This window comes from Ursus maritimus, unplaced genomic scaffold (genome assembly GCF_017311325.1).
Source record: "Ursus maritimus isolate PB19 unplaced genomic scaffold, ASM1731132v1 scaffold_14, whole genome shotgun sequence".
Taxonomy (NCBI): Eukaryota; Metazoa; Chordata; class Mammalia; order Carnivora; family Ursidae; genus Ursus; species Ursus maritimus.
The window spans coordinates 46,987,044-47,003,995 of record NW_024423786.1 but is presented as its reverse complement, the minus strand read 5'-3'; the positions used below and the strand labels follow the sequence as shown (position 1 = coordinate 47,003,995).

At 38.5% G+C, this 16,952-nt stretch overlaps 1 protein-coding gene and 1 pseudogene across 1 annotated transcript; both read left to right on the top strand.

Annotated features, from left to right (window-relative positions):
• The first annotated feature begins 4,761 nt into the window (after positions 1–4,761).
• LOC103682173 lies at positions 4,762–5,529 on the top strand (annotated as a pseudogene).
• Positions 5,530–14,714: 9,185 nt separating this feature from the next.
• LOC103682172 (olfactory receptor 7A17-like) lies at positions 14,715–15,916 on the top strand. Its single transcript, XM_008711760.2, has one exon. The coding sequence runs from the start codon at positions 14,978–14,980 to the stop codon at positions 15,914–15,916; it is 939 nt and encodes a 312-aa protein (XP_008709982.1). The 5' UTR covers positions 14,715–14,977.
• Positions 15,917–16,952: the final 1,036 nt, after the last annotated feature.

Here is a 16,952-nt window from a genome sequence, read left to right as displayed (position 1 = left end):
TAGACTGGTGATGGGTAGTAAGGAGGGCACGTATTGCATGGTGCCCTGGGTGTTATACGCAACTAATGAATCATCAAACTTTACATCAGAAACCAGGGATGTACTGTATGGTGACTAACATAATATAATAAAAAACATTAAAATATAGTCTATTTCTTAAAATTTTTTAAAAATATTTATTTATTTCAGAAAGAGATAGAGGTAGCATGAATGAGTGTGGCAGAGGGAGAGGAAGAGAGAATCTCATGCAAACTCTGGGCTGAGCATGGAGCCCAATGCAAGGCTCAATATCATTACCCTGAGATCACAACCTGAGCTGACACCAAGAATTGGACACTTAACTGACTGTGCCACCCAGGCACTTGCATTTTTTTAAAAAAAATTTTTGATATTGCATAAATTTCCAGTGGTATATAAGTAATTCAGGAAATTGGATACTTATAATGTTTGGAAGAGCCAGAGGAATATATGGGATGCTTCCTCCATCAGATGAAAGTAGCTATCCCTTAGAGTACCTGCTTTGGGAGAAAATCCATTTAACATAGCAGAGGTTATATATCAGTTTCTAGGGGTGCCTGTCAATCTACTCCAGAAAGAGATCATTGCTTAACTGGAACCCTGTGTGATGAAGTTTACAATAATCCACCACATTCACTATGAAATACCTAATTTTCAATTGCACAGTTCAAAACATAAATTAAGTGTGTAGGTAATAGAAATTACAACTCCTGATTTTTCAGGCACTGATGGTGTCCTTTTCAGTGCTTTTTCCAGGGATGCTTTATACTTTTCTTTTAGTGTTTAGGTAGGCAGCAACACTGCCTGGTGATTTCCCTCAGCACCTCTTGTCATAATAGTCCTTTCATGGTCACAAAAGCGATATGGATATTGTACATATTTCCAGCTAAGTTTTTGTAATGATGCATCTCAGAAATTAGGCAGTAATAGAAGAGTAAATGTATGGACCTCACCTGTGCTTTATGAGACAGAGTAAGATGAATGTCTCCTCATCGCCTGACCCCAGAAGCTTCCACTTGGATTTGTAGGCTATAATGGTAACTTCCTATTACCAGGTTCACACTTTTCTGGGTAAAAGTCCACAGATCATTTGAACACTAGTGTTCAGATAAATGTTTAAGGATCACTCTCAAAAGGAAACACAAAGGAAGAAAGGAAAGAAAGAAGATAGGAAGAAAATAAGATAAAGGGACTAAAGCAGAGCACTTGTAGCATAGTATAGTTACTCTCATCTTCCCCAATTTCTTTTTTTTAAAGTTTTATTTATTTATGAGACACAGAGAGAGAGAGAGAGAGAGAAATGGGGGGAAGAGGGGCAGAGGTACAGGGAGAGAAAATCTTAAGCAGGCTCTGTGCCAATCTCACAATCCTGAGATCATGACCTGACCAAAATCAAGAGTTCATTGCTTAACTGACTGCCCCACCTAGGGACCCCTCATCTTGACCAATTTCAAGCTACCAATTTCAGTTCAGACCTCAGTCCTCACGCGTCATCATAAGCTCCCTAGCACCATCACCTCAGAGTCTTTGCGTTGTTTTTGGAGGAAAACTTAATGCAATTGCTACCATTTTAGAGTCTTCACTCAAGAGAGGCTGGTTCTATCAATCTAAGATTTGGGGCTGTGAAATTATGACCCTTCATTGTGGTGACTCAGGTCAGGCTTTTCTTCATGAGAATTAGAAGGCTTTTAATTTTTTTTTATTGTTTTGGTTACTCAGATTGAATGGGTCTTTCGTCAGCTGCCCACCATTTTTGTTTCATGGAGACACCACGAGGAATTTGCTATTTGAGAAATCCCTGTGGCTCTCACAATTTAGATGAGAATGATGAACTCTTACATGAACTATGAACACCATATCTCAGATGGTGTGGACTGCTGACATAGCCTCTGACAGTTCAGGATGGGTGACCTCAGGACAAATCCATTTCAATTTGAGCATGTCCATGGAAACCATGTCCTTACAGGGTTGTATGACTCTGTAGAGCTTGTCGAGGAAGACACTACAGGCTCACCAGGTTATTTCTCAAAGACCTTACGTTAAATTTTATGTCCTCTGAACCCTTATTTTGGGTATACTTTGGGGATGAGGTATTGAATCACACAAGATAAACCATTACAATGCCCTTGTCTCCTGAACTGTGGATTTCTTCTTCTATATCATATGAGGCAATTTATGGCACTGAAATTCTCTTAGCATATGGTAACCTTTTTCATTCCTTTTTTGTCATGTTAAGATATATATTAAATATATTATTTTAAAATTTTGAAATATTCAGTTATGTGGCATTAAGGACTTCTCCCTATTGCACAACCACCACCTCTATTCATCTACAGAACTTTCTCATTATCTCAAACTGAGCCTTTGTTCCCATGAAATACAAACTCCCCATTGCCCCTCTGCCCAGCCCCTGGTTCCCGCCATCCTACTTTCTCTCTCTAAAACAGAGTACTCTAGGTACCTCATAGAGATGTAATAGTAAAATATTTGTCTTTTTGTGTCTGGCTTCTTTCACTTAGTTTAATGTTGGCGAGGTTCAGAGTTCCATTCGTTTTACAGGCCAAATGATGTTCCACTGTAGGTGTTCACCACACTTTGTTCATCTGTGATTTTGTTGATGGACGTTGGGGTTGTCTCCACATTTTGGCTACTGTAAATAAAACCTTATGAAAATCAGTGTACAATTATCTGTTCTAGTCACTACTACAAATTCGTTGGGGCATATAAGTAGACGTATACCGACAAGTGAAACTACTGGATCATATGATAATTATCTGTTTCAGTTTTTGAGGAACTGGCACACTGTTTCCTGCAGCTGCTGTGTCACTTATTCTCATCAGTGAAGTGCCACAGGGTTCCAGTTTCCCCACATCCTTTCCAAATCTTATTTTCTGTCTTGGCTTTGAAAATAGCCATTGTAGTGTGTGTGAAGTGGTGTCACATTATGGTTTGGTTTGCATTTCCTTAATGATCAGTGATGTTGGGTATCTTTCATGTGTTAACTAGCCATTTCTATGTCTTCTTCGGAGAGTGGCCATCAGTGTGTTCTCTGTAGTTAAGAGACTGTTTCTAGTTTGTCTCTGTCTCTTTTTTTCCTTTGCACATGTTTATTTTCTTATTCCACATATGAGTGAAATCATATGGTATTTGTCTTTGTCTGACTGACTTACTTTGCTTAACATAATACCTTCCAGTTCCATCCATGTGTTTGCAAATGGCAAGATTTCATTCTTTTTGATGGCTGAGTAATATTCCATTATATATGTATACCACATCTTTTTAATCATTCATCTGTCAATGGATGTCCAGGCCCTTTCCATAGTTTGGCTATTGTGGACATTGTTGCTATAAATATTGGGATGCATGTGACCTTTTGTATCACTATATTTGTATCCTTTAGATAAATACCTAGTAGTGCAATTTCTGTGTTGTAGGGTACTTCTATTTTTAACTTTTCGAAGAAACTCCATACTGTTTTCCAGAGTGGCTGCACCAGTTTGCATTCCCACTAACAGTGCAAGAGGGTTCCCCTTTCTCCTCATGCTTACCAACATCTGTTGTTTCCTGAGTTGTTAATTTTAGCTATTCTTACTGGTATGAGGAGTATCTCATTGTGGTTTTGATTTGTATTTATGAGTGATGATTAGGAGTGATGTGAGCATTTTTTCATGTGTCTGTTAGCCATTTGTGTATCTTCTTTCCAAGAAATACCTATTCATGTCTTCTGCCCATTTCTTGACTGAATTCATTATTTTGGATGTTGAATTTGAATAGTTCTTATAGATTTTGGGATACTAGCCTTAATTGATAAATCATTTGCAAATATCTTCTCCCATTCTGTAGGTTGCCTTTTAGTTTTGTTGACTGTTTCTTTTGCTGTGAAAAAGCTTTTTATCCTGATGAAATTCCAATAGTTCATTTTTGCTGCTTTTGTTTACCTTGCTTCGGAGATGTGTCTATCAAGAAGTTTCTGTGACCGAGGTAAACAGGTTGCTGCCTGTGTTCTCCTCTAGGATTCTTTTTTTTTTTTTAACTGACGAGTGCTTGCTTTTCCTCTTTTCTTTTCTTTCTTTCTTTCTTTCTTTCTTTATTTAATTTATTTTATTTTTTAAAATATTTTTTATTAAATTATGTTAGTCACCATACAGTACATCCCTGGTTTTTGATGTAAAGTTCGATGATTCGTTAGTTGCGTATAACACCCAGTGCACCATGCAATATGTGCCCTCCTTACTACCCATCGCCAGTCTATTCCATTCCCCGACCCCCTCCCCTCTGAAGCCCTCAGTTTGTTTCTCAGAGTCCATAGTCTCTCATGCTTCATTCCCCCTTCTGATTACCCCCCTTTCTTTATCCCTTTCTTCTCCTACCGATCTTCCTAGTTCATATGTTCCATAGACGAGAGAAACCATATGATAATTGTCTTTCTCTGTTTGACTTATTTCACTTAGCATTATCTCCTCCAGTGCCATCCATGTTGCAGCAAATGTTGAGAAATCGTTCTTTTTGATAACCGAATAATATTCCATTGTATATATGGACCACAACTTCATCCATCTTGAGTTTATTTTTGTGTATGGTGTAAAACGTGGTCCAGTTTCATTCTTCTGCCAGTGGCTGTCCTGTTTTCCCAACACCATTTGTTGAAGAAACTGTCTTTTTCCCATTGGGTATTCTTTCCTGCTTCGTTGAAAATTAGTTGACCATAGAGTTGAGGGTCCATTTCTGGGTTTATTCCTAGGTATCTTATGGTTTTTGCTTTTTGCAGGATTAGACAACTTTCTCTTAACAGTGATGGACTATGACTGGTTTGCAGCCATCTGTCACCCACTGCACCACATGGGTATCATGAATCTCAATTTCTGGGGCATCCTGCTTCTGGCATGTGGTTATTGAGCATTATGGAGGCTTTATTACAGGGCCCAATGATTTTGAAACTGTCTTTTTGCACAGAGTTGGAAATCCCTAGCTTTTTCTGTGAACTTAATCAGGTGGTCCCCCTTGCCTGTTCTGACACCTTCCTCAGTGACCTTGTGACCTTTTGCAACTGGTCTTCTGGGTTTTACTTCTCTCACTGGTATCCTTTTCTTTTACTCTGGAATTATAACCTACATTTTGAGAATTTCATCATCTGGAGGGAATCATAGAGCATTTTCCACGTGTGGGTCTCACCTCTCTGTTGTCTCCTTGTTCTATGGTACAGGCCTTGGAGTGTATCTTAGTTCTACTGTTACTCAAAACTCCAGGGCAAGTATCATAGTCTCAGTAATATACATGGTGGTCATGCCCATGCCGAACCCTTCTACCTACAGTCTAAAAAACAAGGACATAAAGTATGCCCTTAAAAAACTCTTTAGCTGAGAAGCATTCTATACACGTATCCTATTTCAGGATAAGAGAGTTGATCACTAGAAGCAGGGCTCAAAAGTTTTGAAGAACTAAATCACAATACTTTTATCGGTTTGTGGAAAGATATCTGCATTTATCTTATTAACATGGTCCATTCTCTTGGTTTTCCATACATTGTAAACAGCTGTTTCTTCCCTATTTCCTTAGAATTGCTTTGGTTTCCCTGATTGTATCCTGTAGGGTCAGCGTAGAAGCAAAACTCAATGTATGAAATTTTGCAGTAAAATATTTAATATAAGAAATTGGGAGCTTATCAAATTACAGGAAAAGGCAAAGGAATGATGGTATGTCTTTGCTTCTGCCAGAAGAAAGCATCTGCTCCGGAGATGATCTGCTTTTGGAAAAAAAGTAATTTGTTACACCAACGTCTGTGTAGCAAGTGTGAAGGTTTACATTAACTACTCTAGGGAAAGGTCATATGTGGACCTGGAACCAACATGCAATTAACTCTGTAATAATTCACATTTATTCTTCAAGATCTGATTTTCTTCAACACAGTTGAAAACAGAAGTTAAGTGAAGATAAAATTAGAAAGTACAATCCCTGACCCTTCAATTACTTGGTCACTGATCTATGGGATTCCCCTAGACAGGCACTATTGTTTTCTTCCAATGTCTTTGTAGGCAGGACCACTCTCACAGCACAGTCCTTGTCAGTTCATGTCATAATGGCCCTCACTGGCAGATCACAAAAGCAAAGTGGGTGTTCTCTCTGGCCAACTTTGTCATTTCTAAATATGCATCTCAAAAATTGGCTATGAAAAACAGAATAAACCTGTGGGCTTGCCATAGTCTTTGTGGGGCAGAAAAAGTGAGCTCCTTTATTCATCACCCAACCTCTACGCACCACTTTGGTAAGCCACAGTGGCATTTTGTATTAGTGTTAGCTTGGAGCCAGAGTCCAATTAAAAAAAAACCAAACTGATCCCGGTATTTCCTTTTTCACTCAGTTCATTCTTCTCCATGTAAAAGGCCTCAGGTCATTTGAGTGCTAGCATTTTGGTAAGTGTTGAGCTCTTGCTAAACAAACAAACAAACAAACAAACAAAAGCACAACAATGCACGGAAGGGAGAAAGAAACAAAGGAATGATGGAAATACGGAATAAAGACATCGAATTAATGAAAGAAGAAGAAACAAATGAAAAAAGTGCTTATTTCCAGCATTTGCCAATTTCTATAAAATAAATACTTCCTTCATGGCCATTAAGCAAACAACGTGATGTCCCTAAGCCAGGAGTGGAAGGGCACTGTGTATAGCTGGCTCTCATGAGACATTAGGAGCCAGTGGCTCCACACCATTGTCTTTGGATAAGGTTATGGGGGAAATGGAGAGCATAAATCTATGGTGGTTTTGTAGTCCACCCTCAACAGTAGCGGCGATCCGGGTCACTGCAAAGTCTCAGGTCTGAGAATCAAGTGAGACATTGTTACTCTTCATTTTGGTGACTCAGGTCAAACTTCCTCACCTCAGAACTAGAGTTTTTATATTGATATAAGTTGTTAGGTCCTTGAAAGCTTCCCTTCTATTTTACTCATCAAAATACTATGATCGATGCCTTTTCCAAAGATCCCGGTGGTTTAACATACTGGGAAAAAAAAGCCGGCCCTGCTGCCTATCACATTAACTGTGACTGCCATCCTTCTGATGGTCGAGTGATTCCCACATGGCATCCCACGGACGACATTCTCTCTCCTAGAGTCAGGAAGAACTCATTTAAACTTCAGCAGCTCTATCATATGTGGAAAACCACTACAGAGCTCTTCAAGGAAGCTGTTGCACACCTCACAAATTCTTTCTCAATCTCTTGGTGAATGTAACTGCTTTTAGAATAGGCCACTATTGAATCCAAACTTCAGTCAACTAAGTGATAAACAATATTTATTTATTTATTTATTTATTTTTATTTTTTACTGTCATTAATTTTATTTTATTTTTTTAATTTTTTCATAATAATATTTTTATTATATTATGTTATTCACCACAGAGTACATCCCTGGTTTTTGATGTAAAGTTCGATGATTCATTACTTGCGTATAACACCCAGTGCACCATGCAATACGTGCCCTCCTTACTACCCATCACCAGCCTATCCCAATCCCCCATCCCCTCCCCTCTGAAGCCCTCAGTTTGTTTTTCAGAGATAAACAATATTTAAATATGCTCATTTGCTCAAGCTGCAATATGGACCCAGGTTTCTGATAATGCATTCCAACAATATATTTGGTTTGCTTAAAAACTCCTTTCCATATTCAATCAAGTATGATCAGAATTCATTTTCATGCACACTCACTAAATTTTGATAAAAAAGCTAGAAAAACTAATATCCATTGATACACAAAAGTTTTTAACACAACCCCATTATTTATTTTTTTTTCTTTTGTTGTTTGTGATTTGGGTGTATTATATTTAAGAAGTCATTGTCAAAGTTCCTCATGGTCATGGTGTAGAATCCTTTTAACATGTACTGGATTCTGTTCTCTAGTAGTTTGTTGAAGATTTTTGCATCTGTACTCATAAGACTGGTTTGTAATTTACATTTCTTGTTGTCTTTGGTTTGGTATCAGGGTAATAATGGCATCATCAAGTGTGTTTTGGAAGAGTTTGAGAAAGTTTGGTGTAAATTAGTATTTGCTAGAATTAACCAGTGAAGCCATCAAATCCTGGGCTTTCCTTTCATGAGAATTTTTTTTTCTTTTAATTGCTCTAATCATTTTATCTGTTATAGATCTACTTAGATTTTTCATTTCTACTTGAGCCACTTTTTTAGTGTATTCCTAGGAATTCACCCATCTAACTAGATTATCTAATTTGTTGGTGTAAAATGTTTCATAATGTTCTCTTATGTTTGTTTTTATATGGTCCATACTAATGTCCATGCTTTTTCAAAATTTAAATTCAATTAATTAACATATAGTGTATTATTAGTTTCAGAGGTAAAGTTTAGTGATTCATCAGTTGCATGTAACACCCAGTGCTCATTACATCAACGTGCCCTCCTTAATGTCTTTCACCCAGTTACCCCATCCCCCCACCCACCTCCCCTCCAGCAACCTTCAGTTTGTTTCCTAGTGTTGTCTTTTAGGGCTTGTCACCTTCTCTGATTTTGTCTTATTTTCTTTTTACCTCTTATTTCAGTAACTTGAGTCTACTCCCTTTATTTAATTTCAGTTTAGCTTAACTTTTGTCAACTTTATTAATGTTCTTAATAAACCAGCTTTTTGTTTTCTTGATTTTCTTTCTTGTTTTACTAATCTACATTTTTATTATCACAAATCTTTATTATACCCTTAGCTAGCTTTGAGTTTAGTTTTCTCTTATTATTATTTTAGTTCTTTAAGGTGTAAAACTAGGATATTGATTTGAAGTTTTTCTTTTTCTTTTCTTTTTTAAAAAATATTTTATTTATTTATTTGACAGAGAGAGAGACAGCGAGAGAGGGAACACAAGCAGGGGGAGTGGGAGAGGGAGAAGCAGGCTTCCTGCAGAGCAGGGAGCCCGATGCAGGGCTAGAGCCCAGGACCCTGGGATCATGACTTGAGCCAAAGGCAGACGCTTAACGACTGAGCCACCCAGGTGCCCCTGAAGTTTTTCTTTTTTTTTTTAAATGTAGGCATTTACAGCTATAAACTTACCCCACGATCACTGCTTTTGCCAAATCCCATAAATTCTGGGATGTCGTAGTCTCATTTTCATTCTTCTCAAAGGATTTTGTAATATTCCTTATTATTTATTCTTGAACTCATTGGTTGGTTAAGAGTATGTTTTAAAAACTTCATGTATTTGGCAATTTTCTAGTTTTCCTTCTGATACTGATTTCTGGTCTCACTTAATTTTGGTTGCAGAAGGTACTTTATATTATTTTAAACTTCTAAAAATTATTGAGACATATTCAATATTTTGATGTAGTAGCAATGCGAATCATCAGAGTCTCCACTCTCCCCAGGAATTGTCTTATTGTTTTCTATGGATTATAGTTTGTTGAATATTATTCTAAACGATTTTTGTAAAGACGGCATTCTTTTTCATGTGTGGTCTCTGATATCTCTGTTCTTTTAGCTTGGATTGTCAGCCTGGAGTTTGAAAGAGAATTTGTTTAATGCCATGATTGAGGACAACACTAGAGAAGACAGATAGGAGAAAGAAGATATTCTGATATACACACAATGTTCCTCCAGAATCAGGGATATAGCAGGTATTGTGGTTTTCATATCAGCCATACCTAGAAAGTGGTGACCACCTCCTGGCACGAAGGAGTCCAAAGAGACAGGAACTCCAAAGACATCTCCCAGGACTAAATCCAGCACATGTTTGCACTCTGTTTTTTCTTTTTTAGCTCCAGGGAACTAAATCTCTCAAGGAATAGAAAGACAAAAGAATACTTCGCCAATGAGGCTCATGGGAATTCAGCTCCTAAAGCTACTGAAGCTCTTAAATGCTTCCTCCAAACCCTCTCAAGTCTATTCTACTAATTTCAGATGATGAGAAAACAGAATTGTACCTTCCAGAGGCCTCATGAGTGGTTTTATCTCCCTGTCATTTCTGGGGGCAAATTCGTTAATTGCACAGGGAAGTAACTTCAGGAGTGAGCTCAGCCTTTCCTGTGATAATAACTGGGTGAACCACAGCATCTTCACAGGTACTGGGGAGTATGATAATAATGTATAAAACTCTTTTTATTGGCAGTAACTTTATGTTATGCAAAAGCATAACAAGTAACGACAAGTTTGGTAATACGAAATCCTGGCAAGTGAAAGTCCCAAATTTTGGAGGTCAATTGTGGATGCACTAAAATATCTCTTTGCTCTCATCTGTCTCCTCTGGGGTTGGCTGTCAGTCATGGGGTTCCCTGTCTCCACGGCTTGTTCTGTTGTTTCGCTGTATCTCCTTTCTCCCTGTCGTTGGTGGTATCTCTTTTTACTATCACTTAACCATTTGTTCTCTTCACAAACATTTATTGAGAAATCACTGTATGGTAGGCACTAATTTATATTCTGGGAATATGAAATTAATAAGATGTTGTTCCTTCTCTCAAGGTGCTTCTGGTCTGAAAAGGGAAAGAAACGTAGAAATAAGTAAATGCAGTATCTGATATGGTGCTCGAATCCTGGTGAAGTGGGTCCTAAAATAGGACACTTTTCCTGGAGAGATTCGTGAAGGCTTTACAACCCAGGTTATAAATGGACAGAGCTTTGAAGTAGACATGGAATTATTCCAGGTGGGGTAAGCGTGAGAGTTCCCCAGGAAGAATAGCAGTAAATACAGGGATTAGATAAAATGTATAAGATGAGCACTGGGGGTTATACGAAACTGATGAATCATTGAACATTATATCGAAAACCAATGATGTACTATATCTTGGCTAATTGAATTTAAATAAAAAAATAAACTGTATGCTGTGCTTAGGTAATGAAAAATAGTTCTTAATACCCGACCAACAATGTGAAGTTAGGGATGAAAAATGAAATTTGGGCCTGGCCAGGAAAGAGCCACCAAGTAGCAGAGAATCTTAGATTCTGACTACAGAATTGACACGTGCTGCTGAAAGCAGTGCAGCATCAGTGCAGAGTTTACATCAGGTGACGTCCACGACTAAACTCACCCTGTGGAAAGGTCACTTGGGTCAATGGGAGGAACACATTATCGCTGCAGTAAAAGCTAAAGCCATAGATAGTGAGGGGTGGAAATAGGGACAGTGGACATAGGGGTGGGAGGAGAATCTCTGAGAGTTTGGAAAAACAGTCTTCACTGTTAATTCCCACACAGGTGGGAATTTTGTTTTGTTTATTTTGCTTAATTCTTTCAGTGACTATGTAATCAGATTTTGTGAATGAACAACGTGAGACACAATAGGCATGTAATGGAGTCTGGAGTCAGCTCAGAGATCACTGTTTCCAATGCTTTTGCATTTCACCAATAATTTTATTTCTTTTTTAAAAATTATTTTTATCTAAATTTTGTTAGTTAACATACAGTGTAATATTGGTTTCCAGAATAGAATTCGGTGATTCATCACTTACATACAACACCCAGGGCTCAACACAAGTATCCTCTTTAATACTGATCACCCATCTAGCCCATCCCCCACCCACCTAGCCTCCAGGAACCATCAGTTTGTTCTCCATCAGTAAGAGTCACTTTGACCTCAGCCATAGCAACTTCTTATTAGACATGTCACCAGAGGCAAGGGAAACAAAAGCAAAAATGAACTATTGGGACTTCATCAAGATAAAAATCTGCACAGGGAAGGAAACAATCAATGAAATGGGAAACAATATTTGCAAATGATACATCTGATAACGGGTTAGTGTCCAAAATCTATAAAGAATTTACCAAACTCAACACCAAAAAACAAATAATTTTATTTCTAATAAACTTTATTTTTAAAACAGTTTTAGGTTTACAAGGAAATTGAAAAAATATTACAGGTAGTTCCCATAAACCTGCACCAGCTTCCCCCTTATTAACATCTGTCATCCACAACGCATTGCATGTAGTCATCACTTCTCCTTGGGCATCTATTGGCTAGGAAAGTTTCTCAGTCTTTCATTGCTTTGAAGAACTTGACAGTTTAGAAAATTAATGGTCAGATATTTTGAAAAATCTTCTATCATTTGAAATTTGTCTGATGGTTATCTCATGATTAGACTAGGGTTATGAACTTTGGGGGAGAAACAACGAAGGTTGCCATTTTTATCACTTTATATCAAGGATACAAACTATCACTGTGACTTTGTGCTGGCCTTGAACATAAGAATGAGCTACTGTTTACAGGTTTCTCCACTGTAAAGTTATTCTTTTTCCCTCCTTTCCACATTGTACTCTTTATGAGGGACATACTATGTGTTGCCCACAATTCACTACTGGTAAATTAGTTTCTAGTTTGTTGAGTAGAGAATATCTATATAACTGATTGAATTTTTTTCCCACAGATTTTTTCATTCATTCATTCATTCATTCATTCACTTGTTTATTTCTGCCAATGTGAGTTTTCTGAATTGGTTCTGGAGTTTCTGGAATTAGCTCTCAAATATAATTAGATTTAAAGATACTAACGACTTTATTTCCAGTATTAAAGAGAGGAATAGAGATTTGCAAAATATTACCATTGGATATTCCTAATAAAACAGTTATAAAAAGGGAGGATCTGGGTGGTTGTGTGTCTGATACTTTCAAACACTGTTGCAAACTAATGAATAACTGAGATTGATGGCTTGCTCCTAATGTCACTGAACAAAGTGGGGGAAAGAAAAAGATTAGCATAACTGAATTCTCAGTTCAAATGCTTCATAAATGATCTGAAAACTTTTATGTGTATCCTGATGGAGACCTGTATTTCCTGTACCTGCAAGGTTAGGATTGCTGAAAATCTTTCATCCTGTGACTGGCTGCATTATAATGCAAGTTGAATGAGTAGCCATGTAGGACGTCTACAGTTAAATTAGAGCACTGCTTGGGAAGAAATGGGGTCCTGTATGTTGGAATGAGGACAAGTGAGAAGGCCTTGATGAAGCTGGAGAATTGAACCCCTAAGTCTGATAAGTCTTCTTTGCCAGTGGAAGCTGCCTCCCCATCCCAGTGGGTTTGACCTCCCCATTCACAGTGATAGGGTCATCCATAGCCCCAGTGTCACCTTTCCACTTCAGTCTGAGGGGTTGACCCTGCCTTGCCTAAGGACACTAATGGTTCCCCACCAGGCAGTTGCCACCCAAGACAATGCTGTCTCCTCAGGTCCACCCTCACTGCTCCTTTTTGTTTCTAGATCCATAACTAGACCCAGGTACCAGCAGGCCCCTAATGGTAAGATGCAGCATGACCTGTGAGGAGGTATGCTACACTCCAAAAGAACTACTTGAGTTTTCTCATTTATACATACAAAAATCTGGATATTTTAAGAGTGTGGGATAACGAGAGAAAGAACATAAAGTTGGGACAGGCTGAATTTTTTGATATGGGCTCACTAAGCAGATACTCTGCATTTAATGTTGCAGCTTGGGAATTTACAGTTTGTTTGGTTGAAACATGGACCAAAGGTAGGCCACAGTGAGTGAGCTGGAAATGCTAGACCTGCTTCGGTTTAATGTAGAGGAATGGATTTAGAGGCTTAGGGATATTGGACTGTTAGAATGGATTTGACCTACTTACCCACACTGGAAGAGTCCAGAAGACATACCTTTCACCAAGACTGTGAGAAATAATTTGTGAGGAGAGTCCCAATATCTTTGAACAGCTCTGTGATCTTTTCTGCAGGCTAGATCTTACAGTGGAAACTGCAGCCATAAAATTGGGAAACCCAAATGCAATGGGAACAACTGGATATGGGGATGTCAGGGGCCAAGTGGTGGCATCAAACAACAAAAGCAAAGTGGCAGTGGTTGCTGTGGGGGACAGCAGAGTGAAAACCTCCACTGGGATAATCCGACTTGTTCTGGTGTTGGCTAGTTGATCATGGCGTTCATATAAGAAAATATAGGTAGAAAGGCAAATATGCTTACTTGATCTGTATAAGCGGGAAAGTTGTAGGTCAAGTGAACAAAACTAGCCTTACTCAAAAACCTTGCCTTTGGAGACATGTCATGAAAGAAATTGCTGTGGCCGATGTTGAAGAGGTTACTGCCTATGTTCTCCTGTAGGATTTTGATGGATTCCTGTGTCACATTGAGGTCTTTCATCCACTTAGAGTTTATCTTTGTGTATGGTGTGAGAGAATGGTTGAGTTTCATTCTGTATATAGCTGTCCAATTTTCTCAGCACCATTTATTGAAGAGACTGTTCTTTTTTCCATTGGATATTTTTTCTTGCTTTGTAGAAGATTAGTTGACCACAGAGCTGAGGGTCCATTTCTGGGTTCTCTATTATGTTCCATTGATCTATGTGTCTGTTTTTGTGCCAGTACCATGCTGTCTTGGCGATCCCAGCTTTGTAGTATAGCTTGAAATCAGGCAATGTGATGCCCCCAGCTTTGTTTTTCTTTTTCAATATTTCCTTGTCATTTCGGGGTCTTTTCTGATTCCACACAAATTTAAGGGCTGTTTGTTCCAGTTCTTTGAAAAATGGCATTGGTATTTTGATCAGGATGGCATTGGAGAAGGAAGGGAAAAATGAAGGGGAGAAAAACAGGGGGAGATGAACCATGAGAGACTATGGACTCTGGGAAACAAACTGAGGATTTTAGGGGGGAGGGAGGTGGGGAGATTGGCTAGCCCAGTGATGGGTATTAAGGAGGGTATGTATTGCATGGAGCACTGGGTGTTATATGCAAACAATGAATCATGGAACACTACATCAAAAGCTAATGATCTACTGTATGGTGAGTAACATATCATAATAATAAAAACAAAGAAAATAAAACAACAACAACAAAAAAACAAACCAGAGTCTCAACTCCTCAATCCATTCCTAGAACTAGTTTATAGACTGGTTATACTCCCCCAAACTTATTCTATTAACCTTTCTCCTTGCCTTCCCTATCGGGACCTTCAGCATTTTACCAGGGTAACTGTGGCTACATTTGCATTACTTTGTCTCTTTTCCCTTAGTTTCATCAGCTACATGGAACCAGAAAATCAAACATGTGTTTCAGAATTTATCCTCCTGGGGCTCTCAGAACAGGTATTACTACAGCCCCTTGTCTTTGGACTGTTCCTGTCCATGTACCTGGTCACTTTCGTTGGGAACCTGCTCATCATCCTGGCCATTATCACTGACCCTCACCTCCACACCCCCATGTACTTCTTCCTCTCTAACCTGTCCTTTGCTGACATCTGTTTCACCTCCACCACCGTCCCCAAGATGCTGCTGAACATCCAGACACAGAATAAAGTCATTACCTATGCAGGATGCATCACCCAAGTATACTTCTTCATGCTTTTTGGAGATCTGGATAACTTCCTCCTGACTGTGATGGCATATGACCGGTTTGTAGCCATCTGTCATCCCCTCCACTACATGGTCATCATGAACCCCTGGCTCTGTGGGCTCCTGCTTATGGCATCCTGGATCATGACTGCCCTGCAGTCCTTGTCACAGAGCTTAATGGTTTTGAGACTCTCTTTTTGTAATGATTTGGAAATCCCTCACTTTTTCTGTGAACTTAATCAGCTGGTACAACTTGCTTCTTCTGACACCTTTCTCAACGATGTAGTGATGTATCTTGGTACTGGATTTGTAGGTGTTCTTCCACTCACTGTAATCCTCTTCTCTTACTCTAAGATTGTATCTTCTATTTTGAGAATTTCATCAGTTGAAGGCAAGTGTAAAGCATTTTCCACGTGTGGGTCTCACCTCTCAGTTGTCTCCTTGTTCTACTGCACAGCCCTTGGGGTGTATCTTAGTTCTGCTGCTACACAAAACTTCAGGGCAAGTGCAGTGGCCTCAGTGATGTACACGGTGGTCACCCCCATGCTGAACCCTTTTATCTACAGTCTTAAAAACAAGGACATAAAGCAAGCTCTTAAAAAACTCTTCAGCCAAGAAACATTCTCTACATAGGGGTATTACTTGTATGAAGATAGAGACCTGAACATGAGTAACAATGCTCAAAACTCTAGAAGACCTAAATCATGGTAATGTTATCATCTCACAGAATGATAATCTGCAATTTATGTTATCTCAAGGATTCAGTCTCTTTAATTTTTCACACATTGTAAGTAACGGTTTCTTCTGTATTTTATTTAAAATTTTGACCTCTCACTGTATTTTGGGGGATCAGTGTGGGAAATAGAATCCAGTGCATAATTTTCAAAAGTAAATATGTGTAATACAGGAGATTTGTTGCTTACAATAGCATAGGAAAAGCTAGAGGAAAATGTGTGATGCTTCCTGTGCCAGATGAAAGCAGCTGCCTCTCATATTATCTGCTCTCAAAGAAAATTCATTTGACATATCAAAAGCTACACCAATTGCATTCATCCACTCTAGAAACTGAGCACATTGCAATAGTAGAAGGAATTGGGGCCACCATTGAATAAAGTTTGTAATAATCCACATTCACTCTCTAAGATTTAATTTTCTTCCACACCATTCAAAACATAACTGTGGCACAATAGAAATGACAACCCCTGACATTCAACCATTGATAGTGTCGTTAATCTTTGTAATTTCCCCAGGGATGCATTGTTATTCTTAATATCTTGGTAGGTAAGAACACTATCAGGAGATTTATCTGGTACCTCCTGCCATAATGTCCCTTGCTCAGATTTTAAAAGCATTGTGTGTATTCTGCCAATTGCCATCTAAGACTTTTCCATCTCTGCATGCCAGAAATTAGATTATAATAACACGATATAGTTATGGACCTAAATTATGCTTGTGAAACAGAACAAATAAGGTTAAGAAAGGCTTTATCATCATCTGACCCAGAAGTGGCTTCACTAGTTTGTATGCCATAGTGGTAATTTCCTATTTAAGAATTCCTACTTCACAATTTTCTTTTTTTTTTTTATTATGTTAGTCACCATACAGTACATCCCCGGTTTCCGATGTAAGGCTCGATGATTCATTAGTTGTGTATAACACCCAGTGCACC